The sequence below is a fragment of the Ambystoma mexicanum genome, chromosome 1q (genome assembly GCF_040938575.1).
Source record: "Ambystoma mexicanum isolate Mex_15411 chromosome 1q, UKY_AmexF1_1, whole genome shotgun sequence".
NCBI classification, from domain to species: Eukaryota; Metazoa; Chordata; class Amphibia; order Caudata; family Ambystomatidae; genus Ambystoma; species Ambystoma mexicanum.
Window position 1 is genome coordinate 514554049 of NC_090922.1, and position 23149 is coordinate 514577197.

Sequence of the window (23149 nt, forward strand, 5' to 3'; positions counted from 1 at the left end):
TGTGCAAAGTAAAGTATTGTGGCAGCGTGACAGTTACCCAAGTGGCAGGAGATACCCAAGACTAGGCCCTTGGCTGATCAGTGTGAGATTCCCTCCCTGCTGCTCCGGCATCAGGCCTATAGGTAATCATGGTGCAGTTTCGATGCCCCATCACCCATCCTCCTAGCACACTAATCCTGGCCAAGTCGAATTTGTGCAATTTAGGTCGAGTTGTGGTGCTGCCAAAAAAGACTATTTTAAGAAAGCAACATAGAATGGATAAAATAAATCAGGAGGCTCTTTATTAGTTCACCACAGCAACATCATATACAGAGAACTTAAATAGTTGTTTCGTAAATCAATATATGTAACAGCAATTCATGGGAGGCAGATTACATTGATTCTGGTTACATCTACATTGATGTCTCCTAATCTTGCAGGGGAGGGGATTGGGAAAGTATTAGCAGCAAAGGACTATTTTAGTACAGCAATCAGCGTCCAGGGGAGGCCTCACACCCCGTCGCAATGTAGTCTACTTCAGAAATACATGTGCATGCACCCCTGATCTAGAAAAACCAGGCTGCCTTTTCTTGCATATATATAGTGTAGATGCTCCTAAAAAGGCTAGCAAAATAAAGAAGCCCCCATAACTTCTCAAGTGCTGAAACTCTTTGGGACACTTGCTGTTTTTCTTTCCTATGTCCTTTACCCATGGCTTTGTCAAATGGACCCATAGAATATGTTCGGCCAGCAGCTCTGCACACATGCAGCACACACTCACGCTCGCACTTACATGGCAAGTATCTTAGGACTCCAACTGCATGACCTAAGGAAACATTCTTACTCACAAGAGGTCACACAGTCCGATCAGGGGACTGATGGAGAAGCAGCATATTATGGAACATCAGCGGTTTGTGGTAGGTTTACCCAGGTTTCCCACCTTTTCCGTGTCACTGACTCTCCCTACCACACTTACCTCTTAAGACCCCTCTTCTTCTGATCCCTCTGTGCCTTCCCATTCTTGATCCTCCTCTTCTCCTTTTCTGACTTTGCCTCCCTATCACTCCACTTCTTTCCCATCTTACCCCCAGTCCAGTTCTATTTTCACCCTTGTTTCTAGGGGCTGAGAACAGTGTTCAGGGTTGTGCATCAGGTGGGCAGAATATCCGTTTTTCTCAAGGTTTCTGGGTGTTTGTTTCCGGAGTTGAGACCAGGGATTGATGCACACACGTGGCCTTCAGAGAGAAATATGCCTGTGGGGACAGTGCTGGTTGGCTAAGCAGGGGTGGTAGTTGGAAATCAATGTATCTTTGACAATCGGCAAAAGGCTCTTTAGAAGCATGCCTACTTTGCCATTCGTAAACAAGATTTCTACGTGCACTTCTGAATGCCTTGCCATTGGGTCCAGGGATTTTACCAGTGAGGCAGACATAGTTTGTTTTGATGTATAATGAAGGGGAAATATTGTGGGCATGCCCCTGAGCCTGGGATCGCGATGCACATGCAAATGAAGTGGCTCATATATAGCGCAGTACTGCACACCGGATGACCACCTGGTGCATCCCTGCTGAATAAGGTTTTTGGGTTAAAAGAGATGATTCAACAGTGAGGACCCTGTCCAACCAAACTCCGTTGTTTTTCATGTTTTTTCGATGATGTGAATCGGATGGTGCACATTGTTGGGGTGGTGTTTAGGATAGCAATGGACTTTCTTAGTGTTGGAGTAGGAAGAATAAAAGCTTGGTTTTGGAAGCTTTGACACACATTTGTTGTAGCCCCAGATATGTGCTTTTGGTTGACTTCTACAGCATTTATACAGGTAGCCTTCGCAGTAAAGCTGTGCACGATCAGCGTAGGAATATGTGCTGGCTGTGAGCTTTGAGACAATGATAAAAATGAAGATCTCTGGTGACAATGCATTTCACAGCTGTGACTGGACAAGAGAACATACTGAGTTTACCCCCTTTGTGCGCTGTAGCTCTACAATGACTGGAGCTGTTTTCAAGATCCTGGTGGGATCTGTGAAACTATTATTGGCAGTGTGAGTGGAAATCATGGTTAAAGGTGCTGATGGCTGTGAAGACGTCAAGGAGAAGGAGCAGGAGGCATGCGGCAGGACCATCACCTACAGTCCCATCAATGTTATACAGTGCAAATGGAAGGGAAGTTGCAGATCCATGAGCCTCCAGGAAATAGACTGGATGGCATCGAGGAGAATTTGTGGGTCCACGTGGGACAGAAAAAGTGCCATTTTTGAATTTACTTTATGTTAGACAGGGCCGGGATGGTGGTGGTGGGCCTATGTCTTTCTGGCGTCTAAATGGCAGAGGGAGGACTACTTGAGGAGGGACATCATGACGGGTACTCTGAAAATTGTGATCAAATTCTCTTCTTGGACCGATTTGTTGAGGATTGTGGGTATGGTGAGCAGTGAGTAAAAACGCATTATCCCAATGTAAGAATGTGGGGATGTCAGGTTCCGCAGCGGAGAGCTGGAATTGTTGGAGAGGGGAGAGGTTTTCTATTACTGTACCGTGGAAGTAAATTGCGTTGTCTGAGAAAGGATTTCGGTTTGGTATCCCCATAGGAGTCGAGACATCAGATGCCCACCAACATTCCATTTATCTCAGCAGTAAAAAGAGCACTGCTAAGTGTGAAAGTAGGGATTAGGGTGGTGGCGTGGCAGTATGCATTGTCACTGTGGCAGGTATATTGAAGATCTTTCTTACAGTAGGGCATTTTTAGCTTGATCGTGTTGTCCACAAAGCAATGTTTCATTCGTTTTTTTGTATACAGTGATTAATTCTTGCTATTTTGTCACATTTTCCTCCTTTACCCTGCTAGTTTCCGCTTCGCTTGTTCCATGATCATCTATTGTTTGAGTTGGCAACGGAACCAACAACCTCTTCTCTTTTTGCATTTGGGAGATTTGTTTAATCGGACAGGTCGGAGCAATGTGCTGCAGTGAATGAGGTGCAATTCAGGTTAGAATCCAGGGTTGAGACTGACAGGCAAGGTGCCCATCAAAGTTTTGTGGTGCTACTGGGAAGGGTGCTCTGCACAGCTCTTTACAGGTGCGGGTACACAAAGATTGTAGGCGTTCCTTGTTTTACAACAGGTGGTGGTGCTCCCTCTTTCTATAATATCGAGCCCATAAATGATTTCAGGAACTGAGCACCACAGGTTGTATCTGCTGAGTTTAACCCTTCACTAAACAGAGTTGTTCTGCTAATCCTTTCCTTCCATTGTCACTGTTTCTGAGCGTCCCCTGCCTATTTCTTCTTGTTCCTCTGGCAGGCTGGGTCGCATTCTCTAGACCGGCCTCCAAGCTGCTCAGCTTATGATGCATTTTCGACGGGGTGGGGATCGAGGACGCGGGATCTGAGCTTGGAGTCTCTGTATCTCTCCTTGCAGTCTGACGGACTCTTGGTTGAAGCCCTCCTGGAGAAGACGTTGATGTTCCTAAAAAACAGAGGCAAAAGAGATCAGAGATTATTTTTCTTGTCAACCTCCCAAGAGGACAGTCAAAACCTGTGATCTAACATGAACCTGGGGCATGCTGTGACTTGCGGTTCTCTCCCATGTTCTTTCTGACCTGTCTGGGGCATGCTATGCTAGATAATGTAGTTAACAGCCCTAGTGTTCTGGACCTTGCTCTGGTTCATGTTGGTTTGTTTAGTTCTAATCCCATTATATCTTAGTTGCAGCGCTCACTGTCTACTATCTGGATCTCTGCGCACGGACAAGCAGAAATGAGGATAGGATGGAAACCTATACTTGCTATAATGGTGTGCTTTTGCCACCGCATCCCCTTGCATTGTTCAGGTGCATACCGGGGACCCAATGCCATTGCATGCACAGCAGCCAGCAAAATGGAGAATAAAAAATGCTTTATTCCAAGGCTTCCTGCTGCAAGCAACTAACTAAACGTGCAAGAGACTTCCACTGGCACATCCTCTATCTAGCACCCAGAGATGACACCATCAGAACACTGAAGCCCACACTCACACTGACAATTCACATGACACACGCAGCAAGCCCTCAAAATTGGGGCGGATGCAATAGGGCTGGGAACAGTTTTAAAAAGCCAGCCATGAGTGGGGCTACTACCCAAGTATCAGTCGTGCCTTTGCTTTGCGCACTCTTGACAACAGTAACCCTCTTACTTCAACAGTCTCTCTGCTCCCAAGTGTCCTACAAAACATTGGAGGGAAAAGGTAAAGTATAGGGGGTCAATGTTGATAAGTTCCTTGTGCTGGGAAGCAGGCAGGGCATCTTTTTCGGGGTGATGCGAGTTGACTGCAGGTCCCAGCATAGCAAGCTAACCTATACTCGTATCTCACCCGGGACATGACGTGTTGCCTGCAGGCTACACACGGATCGCTGCAGTGGGTGAATCAACCCATTATATCATCGACTCCCGAACCACCATGTAAGAGCAGAAAGCGGAATACCTTTACACCGTCCATTCGCCCATTAGATCCACCTTTCACCCCAATTCAGAGCATACTTCGTTTCGCCATCTAAAAGCTGAGCAGAGCAGTTAAGTCTTTGGGTTCATCCTGTAGGGGGTGCCGGGTATTGTTATGGGCAGGGCAGGCGTCTGTGCTCTGCCACTGTACTTTATTGCAGCGACCTGTCAAGGATTGTCTGAACTTAAACCCTCTGCTCTGAATGGCGAAGCATGGCGGGCTCACTGTTGTCGCTCCCCTTTCCCATCAGCACCCTCGGCGAGCGTCAGAGCATTGCAGTAACACAACCACAGCGATGCAGTGGTGTTAAGATGTGTGGGGTCCACGTGTCAGGGAATTCGGTTGGCTGTGGCAGAATCAGGTTATACTGGGCATGCCCGCTTCCTACCATCCATCCCCCTAAGAGGAAAAAGAAGAAAGATCTTGTCTAAATAGTTCCAGAATCCCAGTTTTGAAGTATTGGTGGTTTACAGATGTGAACGTAGCCATAGAGAGACTGATCTTAGCAAAGACTCGGGGCCTTTGATTTTATTTTATTTTTTACTTTGTATACTGGTTTTAAATTAATAACAACACTGGCAGAAAAGTGGAGAATTATAAAACATTAGTCGCGCATAAATATACATCCCCCAACGGGCACTGTAAGATTATTATGGAAGACACATCACTAGGTGTAGGAGTGTAACTCAAGGGGCCCAGGTTCAGCCACTTTACATTACCGTTACAACATTGACAACCTCACCTCCCTGGCATGGGCTGCCAGGGAGGAGAAGCAAAACCACACTTCCTATGGCGAAACTCCCATGCATTTGGGTAAGGAAGTTCTGGGGTCTGTCCAGTTTTGAATATGTGTCTTGCTGGTTACTGCAGTATACCAAGTCTGACAGGGCGGCAGGGGACCGTCACACCATGCCAAAGCTATCCAAAGCCGAGCCAGTAGTGTGGCCACACATTGGAGCCAGTCTTTTGTGTTTTCTGCTGCAAATAAAAAATTAGGGAAGCCCAACCATTGCAAACAACATACCCTCGACGGTGTCCCAGTAAACACTGACCATCAGGCACTCCCGGGCTAATTGATAAAAACTTGTCCCAGGGGCCTAGGCGAGGGTGAGCGAGTAAAAGTTACTAACTTGTATTACTTCTCAAACCAATCTCCTCCACTTACAACACAGGCTTCATGGCAACCACATTCACTGCTCCGCAGCCTGCCGAGCCTTCAACACCAAATTCCCTTTTTATGTTTAAACAGGCAATTTTGCCTAGCAGACATAAGGATAATGCGGTCTGATGTGCATTGAGAACAATGAGGCCTGGACCTTGCTGTTTATACTATATGTAGTAGCATACAAGGGCACACTATTGATATGAACAGAGATCACATACCAGACCTTTACAACACTTGCAATAAGAAAGGCCTCTTGATTTAAGGGACTTAAAAAGCATTTTCAGCATCGAGTGTGCTGCGTATCGCTCTTAAGGACATTATGGCTACTTTTTTAGGTGAACGTTGTTTTTACCCATATTCACCAGCTCAACTCACGTTTTGGGGGCACAGGTCAGACCTGAAAGGCCACCAGTGCAGGGAGAGTTGTTTTGCCTTTTGCATTGAAACATAAGACACCTTCCGTGTAGTGCTACTGGGACAATGTGCGCCCCTTTTTCTTTTTATCTTGCAGCATTCTTGGTACATTTATATTGTGCACAGGTCAGATTGATGACAATGAACCATGTTTTATATTTTGTTTCTGGTGCAACATATCTTCCATGCCACTATAATGCTATTTTGAGGATCGTATTCTGAAAATAGCTGCTTCCCTGATACATGTCTTTCAATTCCAAAATAAGGCTAAACACTTCAGCAGGATCCTTCCTTGGATTCCTGGTCAGGGTTTGGGTGCCTGGAGTTGACTGGGAAAAGGACTGTCTGGCCTCAATTCACACTTCAGTCAGGGGATATCTGTTGCTGGCACATGGGGAGCAGCGGCCTGCCTGTTTCAGTGGTGCAGATACTTACCATTGGTGGGTGGGGGCAGTTCCCTGTCCAGATTGTGGATAAAAGGAGAGGGTGTGGTGCCATTCTGGAGGTCCCCCAGTGGAATCAACAGTCTGAAGAATGAATGCAACACACAGAAAACCAGAAGGACTGCTTTTTAGGGAACACGCATTGCTAAATCGAATCACGGACAAACCGCTGAATCTTCTGCAGTGACCAGGGAAGACCTTCACCAGTGTCTTTCTCCCTTAGACTGGTTGGCCTAACTAGTTGCATGTCCTTTACTGCTGTCCTGCCATCAGTGGATTTCTAAAGTGTGCATGGAGTCTCCTGTGTGGTGGCCACACCCTGAAGCGGCATCATTGCTGCACCAGACACTATCTTGACAGCAAATCCGACAACTGGCAGATCTCTTCCAAGTAGATTAGGTACCTCGTCTGCAGCAGATTCTCTCCACCGTGAAGAGGCGCCTCTCTGGAGCCTGCGCTTCACCTCCACTTTGCCCCTGTTTCTTTTAGACCCAGGATTAGGAACAAGTTACTTACCTGTAACTGTTGTTCTCCAGCATGGGGTCTGGCATGGATTCCCATGCTCATGAATATTCCCCGTCGTCAGGCTGGGAATCCTCGGAAAAGAAAAAATCAGTTGCAGTTTCGTTTCTGAACTGTCTTTCTTAGTAGTAACCAATCACTGGTCTCTGGGTCATACTGTCCCCATCCAATGACTGCCCTCTCCCCAAGTCCCTCCCCTGGCAGCCATCCTCAGATTTGGTAGCACGTAAAGTGGCAGTAGGACCAAGTGAAGAGCCGCAGAGGGGAAGGAGGGAGGGTTCGCATGTGAATCCATGCCAGACCCATGCTGAAGAACAACAGTTACAGGTAAGTAACTTGTTCCTTCTCCAGCATGGGGTCTGGCATGGATTCACATGCTCATGAATACAAGAATACATAGCAGTACACACATGCACAACCACGGGAGGTGGCAAGGCTCAACATTAAGCATATCATCAACTCAACATTAAGCATCTCTTACCTCCTCACCAGGCCCACCTTCAGGCGAACAGGTTGCGCAGCACTGCTTGGCCGACTCTGGACTCCTCCCTGGAATCCCGGTCGACACAGTAGAATCTCGTGAAGGTGTGCGTTGACCTCCACGTAGCAGCCCTGCAGATGTCCAGCAGGGGCACACCAGATAGGAACGCCGTGGTAGCAGCGATCGCTCTGGTCGAAAGGGCTCTCAGACGGCCGGGCAACGGTCGGTTTGCCAACCGGTGATAGTTCATGATGCAGTCGGAGAGCCATCTGGAAATGGAAGCCTTCGAGAGGGCCTTCACTTGGTTTACAGGTCCAAAGGTCACAAACAGCTGTGATGTCTTCCAAAAACTCTTCGTGCGGTCCACGTAGAACTTCAGCGCTCTAGCTACATCCAGCGAGTGCAAAGTCCTCTCGGCCGGCAACGAAGGCGACGGGAAGAAAACAGGTAACAGCAAGGGCTCGTTAAGATGGAAGTCTCACGGCACCTTAGGCATGAAGGAGGGGAGTGTCCTCAGCACCACCCTCGTCTCGTGGAAAGTCAGGTATGGAGGTTTACAGGAGAGGGCCAGGATCTCTCCCACTCGTTGTGCGGAGGTGATGGCCACAAGAAACGCTGTCTTCCACAACAGGAACTTCAACGGTGCAGAATGCAGAGGCTCGAATGGCGGCCCCATGAGCCTAGTCAGCACCACGTTGAGCTCCCACGCCGGGGCCGGAGCCTTCACCGGCGGGAATTATCGGAACAGTCCCTTCATAAACTCCTTCACGAGGCGATGGGACCACAGGGATGAGCGTCCCGGAGTTCTGGTGTAGCGGGAGGCCAACGACAATAAGTATGGCAGCACTTGAGGGGCCGTAATCCGCAGGGGGTTAATCTTCTGTGCGCCGCACCAGACAGAAAACCTCTTCCACTTATGTCCGTAGCACTTGAGAGTTGAGGACGCCCTGGCCTTTGCAAGCACCTCCTTGCAGTCCGCCGGGATATCGTACCCTCCAAACTCTAATGCCGCAGGAGCCAGGCCTGCAAGTTCAGCGACTCTGGGTCGTGATGAAGGATGGCGCCTCCTTCTCTGGCGAGGAGATCCGCGTCCGTCGGCAGCTTGACTGGGGGGACGCTGACAAGTCCAGAAGGTCCGGGAACCAGATCTGGTTCGGCCACGCCGGTGTGACGAGGATCATCCTGCACCGGGACCTCTTGAGTTGGTTGATGAGTCGTAGCAGCAACGGCAACGGCGGGAACGTGTACAGGAACAGGCCGTCCCAGGGGTATGAGAAGGCATCGCCCATGCTCCCCGGCTGGGGAAACCTGCTGGCGAACCTCCGGCACTTGGTGTTCGCCGCCGTCACGAATAGGTCGATCTGGGGACTGCCCCATCATTGGAATAGCCGATCCACTTGATCCTGCCGCAGCTCCCACTCGTGGCACGAGCGCAGCTCCCTGCTGAGCGAGTCCGCAATGGTGTTCTTTATTCCTGCCAGGTGGAAGGGCACCAGAAACATCCCCTGGGCGACGGCCCAGTGCCACAGATCCTGGGCCACCTTGGATAGGGCTGGGGATCTGGTGCCTCCCTGCTTCCGGATGTAGAACATGATGGTGGTGTTGGCGGTGAAGATCCTCACCACCTTGCCCTTGAGGGACGGGAGAAACGATCTGAGAGCGCAGAGCACGGCTCGGAGCTCCAGGATGTTGATATGCAGTGGCCTCTCCTCCGGGAGCCAAAGGCCTCTTGCGTGGAGATCTCTGGTGTGCGCTCCCCACCCCCCCAGGGAGGCATCCGTCGTCACCGTCTCCTGATGTGCCAGGGTCTGGAAGTCTGCACCCGCCGTAAGATGCGCGCGGGCGCCCCACCACCTTATCGCCTGACGAAAGGACTCGTTGAGCGGGATCCTATCTTCGAAGCTGCCCGCCGTTTGAATCCACCGGGCGTCGAGGAACTCTTGCAGTGGTTGCATCCGCAGCCTGCACAGGCGCACTAGGTAGATGCATGAGGACATCATACCTAGAAGGGACTTGATGGACCTCACCCTGGCCACATCCATGGCCAACAGTCGTTGCAACTTGCTCATGATGGCCTTCGTCCTTTCCTCCGACGGGGAGGCCAGTTGCGCCACTGTGTCGAGCTTGGCTCCCAGGAACAGTGCGACCTGCGACGGGACCAGGTGGGATTTGGTGAAGTTGATGGAGAAACCAAGGTCCGTGAGCAGTTTGACGGTCTTTGCTGTGTGCCCGACGGCGAGTTCTCTTGTCTTTGCTCGGATGAGCCAATCGTCCAGGTAGGGGTAGACGTGGATCCCCTGCAGGCGCAGCCGCACTGCCACCGGTGCCAGGCACTTGGTGAATAACCTGAGCGCCAACTTCAATCCAAAGGGAAGGGCCTTGAATTGGTAGTGCCGTCCCTGGACTACGAATCTGAGAAACCTTCGATGTCCTTTTAGAATGGGGATGTGAAAGTAGGCATCCTCCAAGTCCAGCGACGATGGGAAGTTGCCCTCCTCCAGCTGCGCCAGCACGTGCTGGAGGGTAACCATACAGAACTTTTGGGCCTTGATGTACTTGTTTAACCGACGAAGGTCCAGGATGGGTCACCAAATGCCGGTCTTCTTTCTCACGAGAAAGTACCGTGAGTACACTCCAGAGGCCCGGAGCTTCTTTGGGACGAGCTCGATGGCGCCTTTCTTCAGTATCGCCCTTACTTCCAGCAGCAGTTGGGGGACGTGGTTTTCCTTCCTGGCCACGGGTGGAATGCGGGGGTACTTCTTCAGAAACTCGAGAGTGTGCCTGCGGGCCAGGACATCTAGCAACCATCGGTCGGTGGAGATGGACTCCCACACGCTGACTAACTTCGCCAGCCTGTCTCCAACCGGGGTGCTCAGGTGGGGGCTCGACGCTACAGCCGGTTCAGTCCTGCTTGGCAACGGCCTTGCCGCCTTGGCCTCCTTGGCGACGACGACGAGATCCACCTGACTTGTCGCGTTCTCTGTAGGCCTCCTGCGACGAGGAGCGGGCCGTCTGGCGGTACGTCGAGGAGCCGCCGCCGAATCCTTTGGAGGCACCTTGTTTGCCTCCAGACTTCCGAAAGGGCGGCCGTCGTTGCTGCAAAACCCCCAAGGCCCGGGCCATCTCGGGTTCTTCAGGAGCGATAGCCCCTCGTCACAGATGTCATCTAGTAACGGGACCGAGAGGACCGTCTTCCTTTTGGCCTCACACCGTTGATAAAGGAAACCTTCCTTCTTCTGTTCTTCGGGGCAGAGCGAGAAGAGCTTGGATGCCCTGGCAATCATGGTGTGGAAGGAGCCAATCCCGTCGTTGTCACCGTCGTCATCCGTACCTGTCGTGGCCGTCTCCGTTCCCGTGTCCTCCCTGGGATCAGGGGAAGGGGATAAAGGCGGCGTGGGCCGCGCAGGCTGGAAGGGCGGGGGGGTGAACTCTTCTCCGCTTGCTTGGAGGGCTCCCCGACGGGGCCAGGTTCTGCTGGATCTTCCGTCGGGGGTAAGGGCAACCTGGTCCTTATCTCCGTACATAAGGCCTGGATCGCCATCAAGATGGCTCCCGAGTTGTCCTGGGGCTCGGGTACCGGCTGCGATGGGCACAACGGTTGGGGAGTGGAATCCTCTGCCTCCACGGGAACCTCGTCGGCACCACCATCGCTCTCTTCGTCCGCTTCGTCGGGATCCCTTGCGTAGGACCGGACCTCCTCGAACTTCTTGTAGAGGGCCTTTCCAACCCCAGCCAGCTCCTCCTTAGAGGCTGAATCCGTGTCCATGATAGCCACCGGCACCCCCTCTTTTTCCACTGGGGTTCTCACGGGGGTCTTATCGAAGGGCTGAAAAGAGGATTCCCTCCACGGTGGCAGGGAAACTCTGGGCCCCAAGTGTAAAGACCAGAGGGGGGTCTGTACTTCCGCTCTCTATATGGTAGAGGAGAGACACAGAGACCCCTGCCAAGATTCTCTAGTATTGGTAGACATAGTCGAGCAATCAAGGCCTAGCTTCTCAGGTGGTGATGCGAGCTGGTTCTTAAGTACAGCGTAGTCCCCAAGCACCCACAAAGGAATGTCCACATACTGTATCTGTTAAAACACAGTCTTTATATAATTAATATTCAAGGTCATATACACGATCACGATAACTCACTTTGTACTCCGAAAATCAACAATGGTAAATATGTACAATTCAAAAGTGGTACCACTAACGTTATTAGATCTCATTAAAGTGCATACGGTCAGAATGACACACAGATCAAATAAAGAGGAAACCAGCAGTAGAGAGAGGAAGGAAAGCAAGCTGGTTGAGCAATAGGCAGAATGCTGGTAACTACTGTTCAACACAGTTCTATGTGGCGATCCCCCCACCTGGGCAACCTGTAGAAGAAAGATACAAGCCCAGTCCATATATTGTTCACACTAGACTTTCCAATAGTTCTGCAACCACAAAGTACCTGGCGTTATAGCGTTCCTCGTCGGGGAAATCGACAACCCTTCTTGAGTGTCCTCCCTTTCAGGCAGGAGTCACGGGTCGTCGAACATCCGATGAAGAACAGGTCGAGCTAAGACGGTGAAGTGGCCGCGTCATTCCTAGCGGTGATCATTGACGGGGAAGCATAAACGTCCTGCAAGGAAGAGGCGTGCGGGGCACCTCAATGTCAATAGTTCTGGACCACAAAGAGTTGAAGAACTGTGGCCCAGCAAGGGCGTCGAGTCGTCAGCGTCTCTGTGGTCTTTGGGTGGCGGGAAACCCACCGGTGGATGCTCCTCGGCGCATCGACGGTCAGGCCTTCTCCAGCAGGATACAGCGGCGACGATGCGGATGAGAGCATCCTTGGATCAGGGCAGGGCTGTCTCAACCATTGTGTCAAACACCAGATACTAGACAGTCACCACACAGAATGCGTATTCGTCACACACTCCATTCACCCAGGTCCCACCCACAGGCGTACCCACAACATACGGTCGTTGAGAAGGCTAAAGCCAGTCTGGTCGGCACTTCCCCATACTACCATATACGGAACTTCCACCCAACAGCCAGTCAGGGGGAAGGGACAGAGTCAGGGCTTCCGGGACTTCGGGAAGATCAAGGTAACAGGTGATGGAAGCCAAGAGGCCATGGGGGCCATTTTGTCTCCATCTGGAATCTACCGATTCCAACGACAGGGCCTGGGCATCCCAAAATGGAGGACGCTCAGGGCACCAGTCATTTCAGCACGGAGCTGCCACCAGCCCGTACCCTGCTCTGTGGGTCACACACAGGTGCCCAAAAATATACACTAGGGGCACAGGGTTGTACCCCTACCCATGGGTGCCGTAACGGTATCCCACGGGTCTGTTCACCAAACCAAAAGAGAGAGAGCTGCACCGCCAGGAGTCCCACATGAACTCCTGCGCGGAAAACACGACAGAACACATGATAAAAAGCAGTAAAGGACAAGGATACGGAGGCCCTGTCCTCCGATGCATTTCCAGCATCACACCGAGGCCGCCTCCACTGGGGTAGCCTCCACAGGCTTCGCCAGGTCCGCCACGACTTTCTCGATAGAGGCCTTAGCCGGGTGAATCAGGGCCTTCACGACTTTAGAAGCGCCTGAGGCCTTCACCTTGGGGGGAGGGTCACCGCCTCGCCCCCCCTCGGCTGTTTCTGTCAGGATCGACCGGGGCTTCTCCCGAAGCTTACGCAGGTTCTCCGACTTCCTCTTTCCCGAGCCAGAGCGTTGGCTCGTGGTTGATGGCGTCGGTGAAAGCGCGCTCTGCCTGGCAGCCGAGGAGCCCGACCGTTCGGCACTCCCGGTGCCCGCGGACTCGCGGTGCTTAGCATTTTGTTTGGCCCCAGTCGCCGGAGCGTCCTCAAAGGACTTAGAAGACCGCTCGGACCTCTTCTTTTTCTCACCTCCTTCCAGCCAGTTGGTGAGGCGGATACACCGATCCGTCATGGTCCGTTCCGACAAGTTCTTGCAAAACGCACAGTCCTTCTCCACGTGCGATTTGTCTTTGTGCAGGCAGTAGAGGCATCTAGAATGTTCGTCCTCCTTGAATACATTCTGCAATCCGCATCCAGGGCAGTTCCTGAACAGCTTGGATCCGGGCGTCGAGTTTCCTTTGTCCTGGGCCATGTCCATGAGGTAGGCCTCAAGGTCTTCTGGAATCCTCCAAAAGCGTAACTCGACAAAAACTTCGCCCTTGAGGGGTGTAGAAAATTCCAAAACGGGTCCCCGTTGATCAGAAGTAGAAACGGTGGAGCTTGAGGCTCGATTGACCGAAAAAATGAGATTAAATTCTTTGAAAAATTGCAAAACGCAGTAAAAGCTAGAGAGCTATAGCACGAGCACTCCCAACACTTGAACGTGCTGTAAAAATCTGAGGATGGCTGCCAGGGGAGGGGCTTAGGTAGAGGGCAGTCATTGGCTGGGGGCAGTATGACCCAGAGACCAGTGATTGGTTACTACTAATAAAGACAGTTCAGAAAAGAAACTGCAACTGATTTTTTCTTTACCGAGGATTCCCAGCCTGACGACGGGGCATATTCATGAGCATGTGAATCCATGCCAGACCCCATGCTGGAGAAGTAAACAATTCAAGCAAGGAACATTTGGCAGCCCTGCCAGAGTTCACCACCTCACAACAAAAGATGTCTTGGTGGAGGGGCCAGTGGTGAACGCTTTCATGCAAGGATTAAAAGACATATCCACCTGTGGGGCACACACCCCCAGAATGTGTTATGAATACAGCCCTACATAAACAAATGGGCTTCCCATTTGAACCCTTGCACAAAGCTTCTTTAAAGGACCTTACTTACAAGGGACTTTCAATTTTGCAATCACATCAATAAGAATAAGCAAACTTCAAACACTCTCAGTAGACACGCCTTCTGTCACGATTCACAAACATAAGGTCGTCTTCAAAAATTATCCCCATTATTCACCAAAATCTATTTAAAAATGTTACCTAAACTCAGAATTCAGCTACCAGTTTCATTTTACCAAAAACAAGAGGGGAGAAAGCACTTCACACATTTATCACGATCAGAGTGGTTATCCACCTAGACAAATCAAAATCACTGCATGAAACCAGCAGTTCTGTGAGTCTTTTACAACAAGAAGGGAGGAGTGTCTCATGACTAAATCTTCCATTGCAAGGTGGATTGTATACTGTATTCAACTCTGCGAGACTTGATGCACAAAGCTCTTCCGTTCACTTCTAAGCTCCATCAAGAAGCATTGGCGACTTCTATCCAGAGGGGAAATTTGTCTCCAAGGAGCATTTTGAGGCCAGGTTGGGGTGGGCCTTTAGGTGGACATTTCAGTACTTCGGCCTCTGGGTGGTTTTTTACACTTGGTCACTGTGTTTCCCATTGGAACCTGCCAAAATCCCAATTCTGCAGTACATAATAAACTCAGCCAATACGAGGAGAATAGTTCTACCCTGTACCGGATGGCACAAAGCCTGACTCGTGGTGGTGAGCTCTCTTGCAGATCAAAGTCGGTTGCTGATGCAGAGGGACAAAGATGAAAAATTGCGGGCCTGTATGTGTCTCTATACGCAGAGAGTCGCAGTAAATATGAGATCTAAATTGATACAATATAACGGCCTGCACCGAGTGAATTGATCTTCCTCTTGTCAAATGAGCCTTAATGCACCAGCTGATGGGAAGTGTCCCAGATGCATCCATCTGTTCTGGGTGTGCCCGATGCTTTCAGAGTTCTGAGGATTGGTGGTTGATAAGACAGGCGTAATGATTGGCCGTGCAGTGCCACGCAATCTGCTTAGTTGTATGTTTGGGGTGCTTCCTGCGCTTGCTAAGAATGATCGTAAATTAAAGTCGATATACATGTTATTGGCCAAGAGGTGCATCCTGAGGCAATGGCCAAGTCAGACATTGCCCATTACTGAAAAACGGTTGGCGCACCTGTTGAGGTGCTGTGATACGGAAGTCGGATATTGTTCGCTCCTGGTGACTGCATCTAGATCCAGCAATATTTGGGGACCTGTTTAAGAGTTTCGTCAGGAATCATGCATCCGGGTCAAACTAGAAGCTTGGGCTCTGTCAATTGTGGTCACACCTGCTCTCCTGGCTTTATTGGGAATTAAGTGGGGGAACTTCCTTTAGGGGCTGTTCCTGCCGTAATGCTGCTAGTAATGAGGGGTGTCCTATTCAATGTACGAAATGGATGTTATTGCCAATCGGATGCAAAACTGTATTAATGCGTGGTGTGTTGGGTATGCCTTAATTGGCTCTGTTGCTATGAAATGTCTATTAGTACTGTATGTTGATTCTTCATATGTGATGTGAACCCAAATAAATAAAGTTTAAAAAAAAAAAAAAAAACGAAAGAACAAGTTACTTACCCGAAACCTGTAACTCTCCAGCCTGGGTCCTGCATGAATGCACATGAATATTCCCCATTGTCAGGCTGGAAAGCCTCGGTAAAAATTACAGCAGTTTAGCTTTAAGCTTAAACTGCTTGTTTCCACTGTAGCCTATCAGTGTCCTTTGGGTAATACTGCCCCCAGCCAATGAGACACATTCTCTAAAGCCCCACCCCTGGTGGCCATCTTCAGATTTGGTAGGGCACGTAAAGTGGCAGTATGAACCAAGCCGACCCAGAGAGGGGAAGGAGGAAGCACTTGCATGTGAAAACATGCAAGACCTATGGTGGAGAACAAGAGTTACAGGTAAGTAACTTGTTCCTTCTCCGGCATGGGGTCATGCATGGATTCACATGCTCAGGAATACAATTACATAGCAGTACATATACACAACTACTGGAGGTGGCAAGACAAAGAAGCAACACACTTACCCCTGAACCAGGCTCACCTCAAACAAACAGGTTGCGCAGTACCATTTGGTCAATCCTGGACTCCACCCTGGAATCCTTGTTGACACAGTAGAATCTTGTGAAGGTGGGGCTGACCTCCACAAAGCAGCCCTGCAGATGTCGAGCAGGGGAACACCAGAGACAAATGCTGTTGTCGCAGAGAAGTCTCTGGTGGAGTGGGCTCTCGGCCGGCCTGGAAGCAGTCTGTTGGCCAGATGAGGCCAATGCATGATACAGCCAGAGAGCCACCTGGAGACGGAAGCCTTAGACAGGGCCTTCCCATGTCCCACAGGTCCAAAATTAACAAAAAAGCTGGGACGACTTTCGAAAGTCCTTTGTGCGTGCAACATAGAACTTTAGGGCATGCGTAATATCGAGCTAATGCAACGCCCTTTCAGCAGGCGAACAAGGATTCACAAAGAAAACCGGTACAATCAAAGGCTTGTTGAGATGAAAGTCTGACAGACCCTTTGGCATGAAGGAAGGGTAGGTTGATAGAACCCCTTTAGTGGCGTGGAAGGACAAATATGGAGGCTTACAGGAGAGGGCCTGCATCTCCCCGACCTGCCTGGCTGAGGTGTTTGCCACCAGGAAGGCTGTCTTCCACGACAGAAACTTCAAAAGGGCATGATGCATTGGTTCAAACGTAGGCCCCATCAGTATAGACAGTACAACGTTCAGTTCCCATGTCGGGGCAGGAGCTTTCAGTGGAGGGAATGTTCTGAGGAGACCCTTGAGAAACTCCTTAATGAACCTCTGCGACCACAGGGAAAGCTTGCCTGGAGCCCATGTGTACCAGGAAATGGCGTCCAGGTGGACCTTGATAGATACATAAGCCAGGGCCACCTTGGCCATTGAGAACAGCTACAGGAAGAGCTGTGGGGCAGTGACGCACAGCGGCAAATTCCTGCACGGCCATCACCACACTGTAAAGCGCTTCTATTTGTGCTTGTAGCAAGTGAGTGCAGAGGGAGCCTGGTTTTGACCAGGATCTTCTTGCATTCCACAGGCAGGATATAGTGTTCAAATTCCATTGGCTGCAGGAGCCAGGCCGTGAGGCTCAGCGACGCTAGGGTCTTTTGGATTGGTTTTTCCCCTTCATAAGACTGGGGCTCAAGCCCCGCAACTAAAGCATGACGTGGATAACCATCTCTTGAATGGATATGGGCACTCTGGCACCTATGCAAAAAATGTTAGCTCTGCTGCAAAACATGCCTACATCACAGAATGCAATTATGACACCTTTCGCCGAGTTTACACATTGTTCTTGTCCTATTCCAAGCTGCCTGCCATAGAAGCTGGATCACCTGCATACGCTATTTTTGGAGGAGAGGTCAAGAATACTGACACAATGTGCCATCCCATTTTGGGGCTGATCACACAGTCCTGTGGTTTCCTTTGCATCCTGGCACTTGTGGCCTGGCTTTATAATGGGAAAAATGAAACTACAAATCTCAATATGTAAAGTAAACCAGGGGAAGGTATTAGCATCTATCTAATGTCATACAGATGTTTGTATGCATGGTGGCTGTCTCATATGCTCATACAGACACCTGCGATTTTTGTACCTCATTGTTACCAAGGTTGGTGCGAGGGATAGGCAGCCAGTGCTATGTCCGCCTACTGCCTGTATACCGACTGGCGTCTGGGGTATTTCCCCACAACAAGGCTCTCATTTCTTCCACTTCTGCTAACAAGTCCTTGAAGACTCTCCCCCTATTTCATAGCCACATGCTGCTGTATTTTGAGTCTCCTATTCAGGATGGGCAAAATAAATCTGTACTCATACTCTTTTTGCTTAACATATTTCTATAAAAGTCACCTATATTTGTCTAGAGTGCTTCATTATTATCTATGTACTTTTAAAATAGACACTATAAAACTGAGTGCTCTTGACTTAGTCAAACATTTCTGCCAGCTAGAGTTGAGAAAGGTATGTGGTCAAGAGTCTATTTGGCAAACTGGTCTTAAATCCAGGCTTCACCATTTTACTAAAGTGTGTGATCCTGTGTGATCCTAGGCTAAACATTCTATTTTACTGAGCCTAACCTGCCAAGATTAGAAGCCACTATTAAAAAAAAGCGTCACAGGCGAATATGCTCCAATGACAATAGTCACAAGGTTTATTTGTCACTTAGCAATTCCTAATGTAACCTTACTTGAAAGTCTAGCCAAAGCCCAATGACAATTTGTGTGATGTAAACACAGATGCAAATCAGTGTCTCCCACGTGTCTTATGAACATCCTAGAACCAGCCCTACTTGTTACTTTCATGCATTTAAAGTCATTCCATTTTATAGTGGCAGGCTCTAACTGAAAAACATGCTGGGTGTAATTACAAAACGACTGATCCTTGTAACGTAGCAATTCAAATATCTCAAATGAATGCCTGGCCGGCAAGAGGGCAGAGGGCTTCCCAGCCTATCAGGGAGCTCAGAATGCCAGCTACACCTCATGGTATTACCTGTGTTCCGAGCCTCCTCAGATGCAGAAGGTGCCATCTTTCCTGACAGGCAACATTATTCATCCTGTGCCAACTCCCCCTCTCTCAATTTCCACCTCCCCAGCCCACTTCCCCCCAACCGTGCCCCACTTAACTGCAGCTGCCTCATCCCCTGCCAGCTCCAGGAACACTTGTTGTTCCAGCAGTTCCCTGCCACAGTATTGGCTGCCATGGAAATGGAGAAGGCACTAGACGTAGTTCCCTTCTCCCTTCATCCATGGCGGTCATTTTATTTGTATTTTTCTTTAAGTGGAGAAACAGCAAGTGTTCAAAGGAAGGACCTATTAACTTGAAAAGAACAACTTTCAACTCCCAACCAGGAGCTGGTGCTGGCACTGACGGGAAAGCATGGACAACCCCTTTTAGAAATTCCTACACATAGATGGGAATATAAGGTGCATGGTGGAGGTGTGAGTAAACCTGGAAATCGCAGCTAGTTGGACCTTAATAGAAGAATGTGAAAGACCACTGCGGGCCAATGACAGAAGATATTGTAGAATGTCCTGAGGATGGAGATGGAAATGATCAACGTTATTATGAGCCCACCAAATCATGAAACAGCTGCATTTGTGATTACAGCAAGCGACAGCAGAAGACCCACAGGCCTTAGAAAAATGTCCCTGTAGTCCTGTGGCATGGGAGCGTGTCCGAAACCTAGGGGAGCAGGAGCCAGGCCATCAGATTGAGAGAGGCTGGGCAGTGGGGCAGGAACGCTCCGTTGAGCGGTCTCCTTGTCCCTGGCGAGAACACTGAAGTCGGATGGGAAGTGTTGAAGAGGATTTCCAAAAAACAGAATTCTCTCGGCCAGGATGTAGCCACCAGAATAAGTTTTCACTGCTCTCGTCTGAAGGCATGCAAGACCCTGGGGATGAGCAGAAACAGAGGGAACAGGTAGGGACATCGGATCGTCCATGAAAACGTGAAGACGTCTCCCAGACGTCCGCTCTGAAGAAACCTGCTGATGAATGCACTGCATTTCGTATTTTACTTGGTTACAAAGAGGCGCATGTCTGAACATCCCACATGAAGATGCATAGACCTTGGCCGTGGTGGAGTTCCCACTCATGGCAGGAGCATCGTTCCCTGCTGAGGCAGTTGGCCACTCAATTCTGGATGCCTGGCTCATGAAAGGGGGATAGGCACACCCTGTGTGCCAGGGCCCATCTCCATAGGGACTGTGCTTCCACTGAGGACTGGCGAGGGTGGCGAGGACTGCCACCCTATTTCCATATGTAAAACATGGAGGTTGTGTTGTCTGTGAACACCCAACTTACCTTCCACTGGGAATGGAGGCGAAAGGACTTAAATGCCTAGAACACCTTTCTGAGCTCCAGGACGTTCATATGCAGCAGTTTCTCGTCTTGCGACCACAGGCTTCTGGTGTGGTGGCTGCTTGTGTGTGCTCACCAGCCTGAATGGGTGCAGAAGTAAGAGTCTGACACAGTTGTGGCATGTTTGTTGGCAAAGACAAAAGTAAATGAAAAGAAAAAACCTATCTTGCCCTATTTTTACGATGGGTTGCCCTTCCTAAACAAAAGTACTATGGACTCTTGTCAGAATGTCCAGTAAAATAAATCCACCGTCCTGTGTCCAAACCTATTTCCGTCTCATACACTCTAGACTAAGGAAAAACTGGGTGTCTTCTTGACCCAGAAGGAGGCTTTTCTCACTCTGGATATCGGGTTGAATGTTCTTTTCTTGATGATAAAACGCAAGGAGTGATCCTTTAATTTATACATGGAGCACCAAGTCTGATTCACTATCCTGTTAGACTTGTCTGTAGATTCCAAAACACAAAACACAGTTCCCATGTAGCAGGGGGAAGAGGGGTAGTGCTTTCCCCTGTTCTTTCTACAACTTATAATTGTAATACCAAGTCTGGTTCACTACCCTGCCAGACCCGATTGTAGATTAAAAAAACACAAAAAACACAGCTCCCAAGTATCAGGGGGGGACAGGGGGAGAAGGACATTTCTTCCACTGTCTTTTCTCCAGTTCGCAACTGTCGTCTCAAGACTGGTTCCCTATACTGCAAGACTTGACTGTAGGTCTTAAAGTTCTAGAAAGTGTCCTTTCTTTTAAAAGTGGATCCTTGACCCCTTGATCTATCTTCCTGCACTTTCCCTTCTCTTACATACGTTCCAGACCTCTCTAGGTTGTCTCAAGGTCTCCCCGACTTGTTCTGTTGTTCATTGTTCTTTTAGGTGGGTCTCAGAGCCCTTTAGATTACTTTGGGATCTCCCCGATTTGTTTTGGGCCTCAGCCTAGTGACTGTGGGGTTCTCTGGCTTGTGTGGATTCTTGATCCTTGTGCGCTGCTGTGGCGGGCTTCGCCTGACTTCATATGGGTCTCAGACCCTGGTACGCTGTTCTGGCGGGGCTTCCCCGACTTCATATGGTCCCAGAGCCTGCTATGTTTTTTCTGCAGGACCTGTATCCTTATTTCACTTAATAACCAACTGAACAGACCTAGTGTACTCTCCTGCCAGGTACTGTTCCACATATGATATTTCTCAAAGTTCGTTTTGGTTTTTATAGTTGTTTCATTATCCCCTTCTGTTGGTCTGGGCTAATGGTACAGGCCTTTTATTATGTTTACCCCCTACCTTTGGGAAATGGCATTGCGGTCTCAAAGTGACAGCAGGAACCTCATGTAATGAAGGTAAGTTGCGGGCTTCACACAGAGGCCATCAGAGGAGTAGCCACATCGATGGCGCTCCAGACCACGCCCCTCTTCACAGCTCTTTTAACATCAGTACTTTTCACTAGTTCCACAGATAGTTCTGCTCCTTGACTGCAAAATCACATAAGCGGCTCTTGCTAAACACAAGCTTCTTTATGTACATTTTCATTGGCTTTTTCATCAAGGGGGGCATTCTGTCTAAGCGCAGTTGTCGCACTAGATGGTCCTCCCATTACAAGTCACGCAACTGATACCCCTTCTTGACTGCTTTCCATTAACAATTGGCCAATGCCTTCCTTTGACAGTGGAGCTTGTTTCTTTCATCTGTGTCACACACTTCTTAACACTTTACGTGGCTTGATTGGCCACCATGAACTTTGCAACACTTTCTGTATTCTTCTAGATCTTGCCAATGCAGGTTTCCTCTTAACCTGCAGTTGCTTGAACTCTTTTAGCTTCATCAATACTTGGTTTCTCAAATCATACCTTTCTTGGTATTCTCTTGGCTTTGCCAACACTTCTATCTCAGACAATTCATTCTTTGGTATATGCTGCACGTACCACCTTTCTTACACTCCATCCATAAGTGCTCAAAACTTGCTTTTTCTCTGTGTGGCATTCAATAGTGTTTATAATGTCTTTCAATTTGTTTGGTGCTCAAAAGTACCTATTTCGGCATTCAAAAGTACTTGTATCAGGTTCCCAGAGTGCCCGTTATGAGTGCTTCCCTGATTTCACTCACCGGTTGCATACAGCAGCTCCCTTTGGTTCTTTCCACTGCTTCCACTGCTCTCGGCCTTCCACACTGCGCTCTTTCCATCATGGCTGCAACAGAGAGCGCTGCTCACTCTCCTGTTGTCCTGCAGCTGCTGGAGTGCTTCGGCGCCCCACAGCTCCCAGTGCGTACGCCCAACAAGGAGGGCAGCAGGACCGCCAGACCCTTTCATGGCAAGCATCAGCATCCCTTTCTCCTGCTCCTTCTCTCGAGCCCGCTTTGCTCAAGCCCGCTTCTGCTTGTGCTGTGCGGCAACAGTTTTTATACCCATTGGGATTGGTAAATAACCGAAGGTGTGGGTTATTAAGTTCAATTGCCTGACTATGGCGAAACCCACTAGCTTGACTTGCCTGGCTGTTCCACTGGTAGAACTCCAAAGCCCTCTTCTTCATGTCAGTACCAGAGTGGTATTTGGGGCTATTTGAATTAATAAAGGAAGTGTTTATAACTCTATATTGTCTCCTCCTCATCTTGGTACTTAGCTGATGTGTGTCGGCATTAACAATATAAATCTATGTGTTTATCTCACCCAAACGAGGATGTGTCCTCTTAGTTGGTATCTTCCTCGTCCCAGTGTTGAGATGGTGTTTCTGGGGGACATTTTAGAGGGAACAAAAGGGAAAGGGCGGACAGTAACCTACAAAGGCTTGAGGGGTAGAGGGTTCATTCTGAAAAGGGAATGGGGATACCATGTCTCACCCAAGGACATCCTCTCCCCACTCCCCAAGTTCCCTCCACCAAGGTGATCCTCCCTCGCATATCCACCCCAGAAGTCAGGATCCAAACGTGATGGCCTTTTCCTGGCCACCTAAGAGGAGGATCACTGGAAAAAAGAAGTGAGGACTCTCTCAGGTTCCTCACACAGGGGAATGTAGAAAGACATCATCCCACTAAAGAGACTTTAG

At 49.4% G+C, this 23149-nt stretch overlaps 1 protein-coding gene across 3 annotated transcripts in view; it reads right to left on the reverse strand.

The window, feature by feature from the left end:
- Positions 1 to 259: 259 nt before the first annotated feature.
- LOC138530413 (guanylate-binding protein 1-like) overlaps positions 260 to 23149 on the reverse strand; it is a 1110598-nt gene continuing 1087708 nt past the window's right edge. For all 3 annotated transcript variants that reach the window (XM_069640909.1, XM_069640906.1, XM_069640908.1), the window contains one exon: positions 260 to 3441. In XM_069640909.1, the coding sequence (XP_069497010.1) occupies positions 3313 to 3441 (129 nt within the window). In that variant the 3' untranslated portion in view covers positions 260 to 3312. The remainder of the gene's footprint in view (positions 3442 to 23149) is intronic.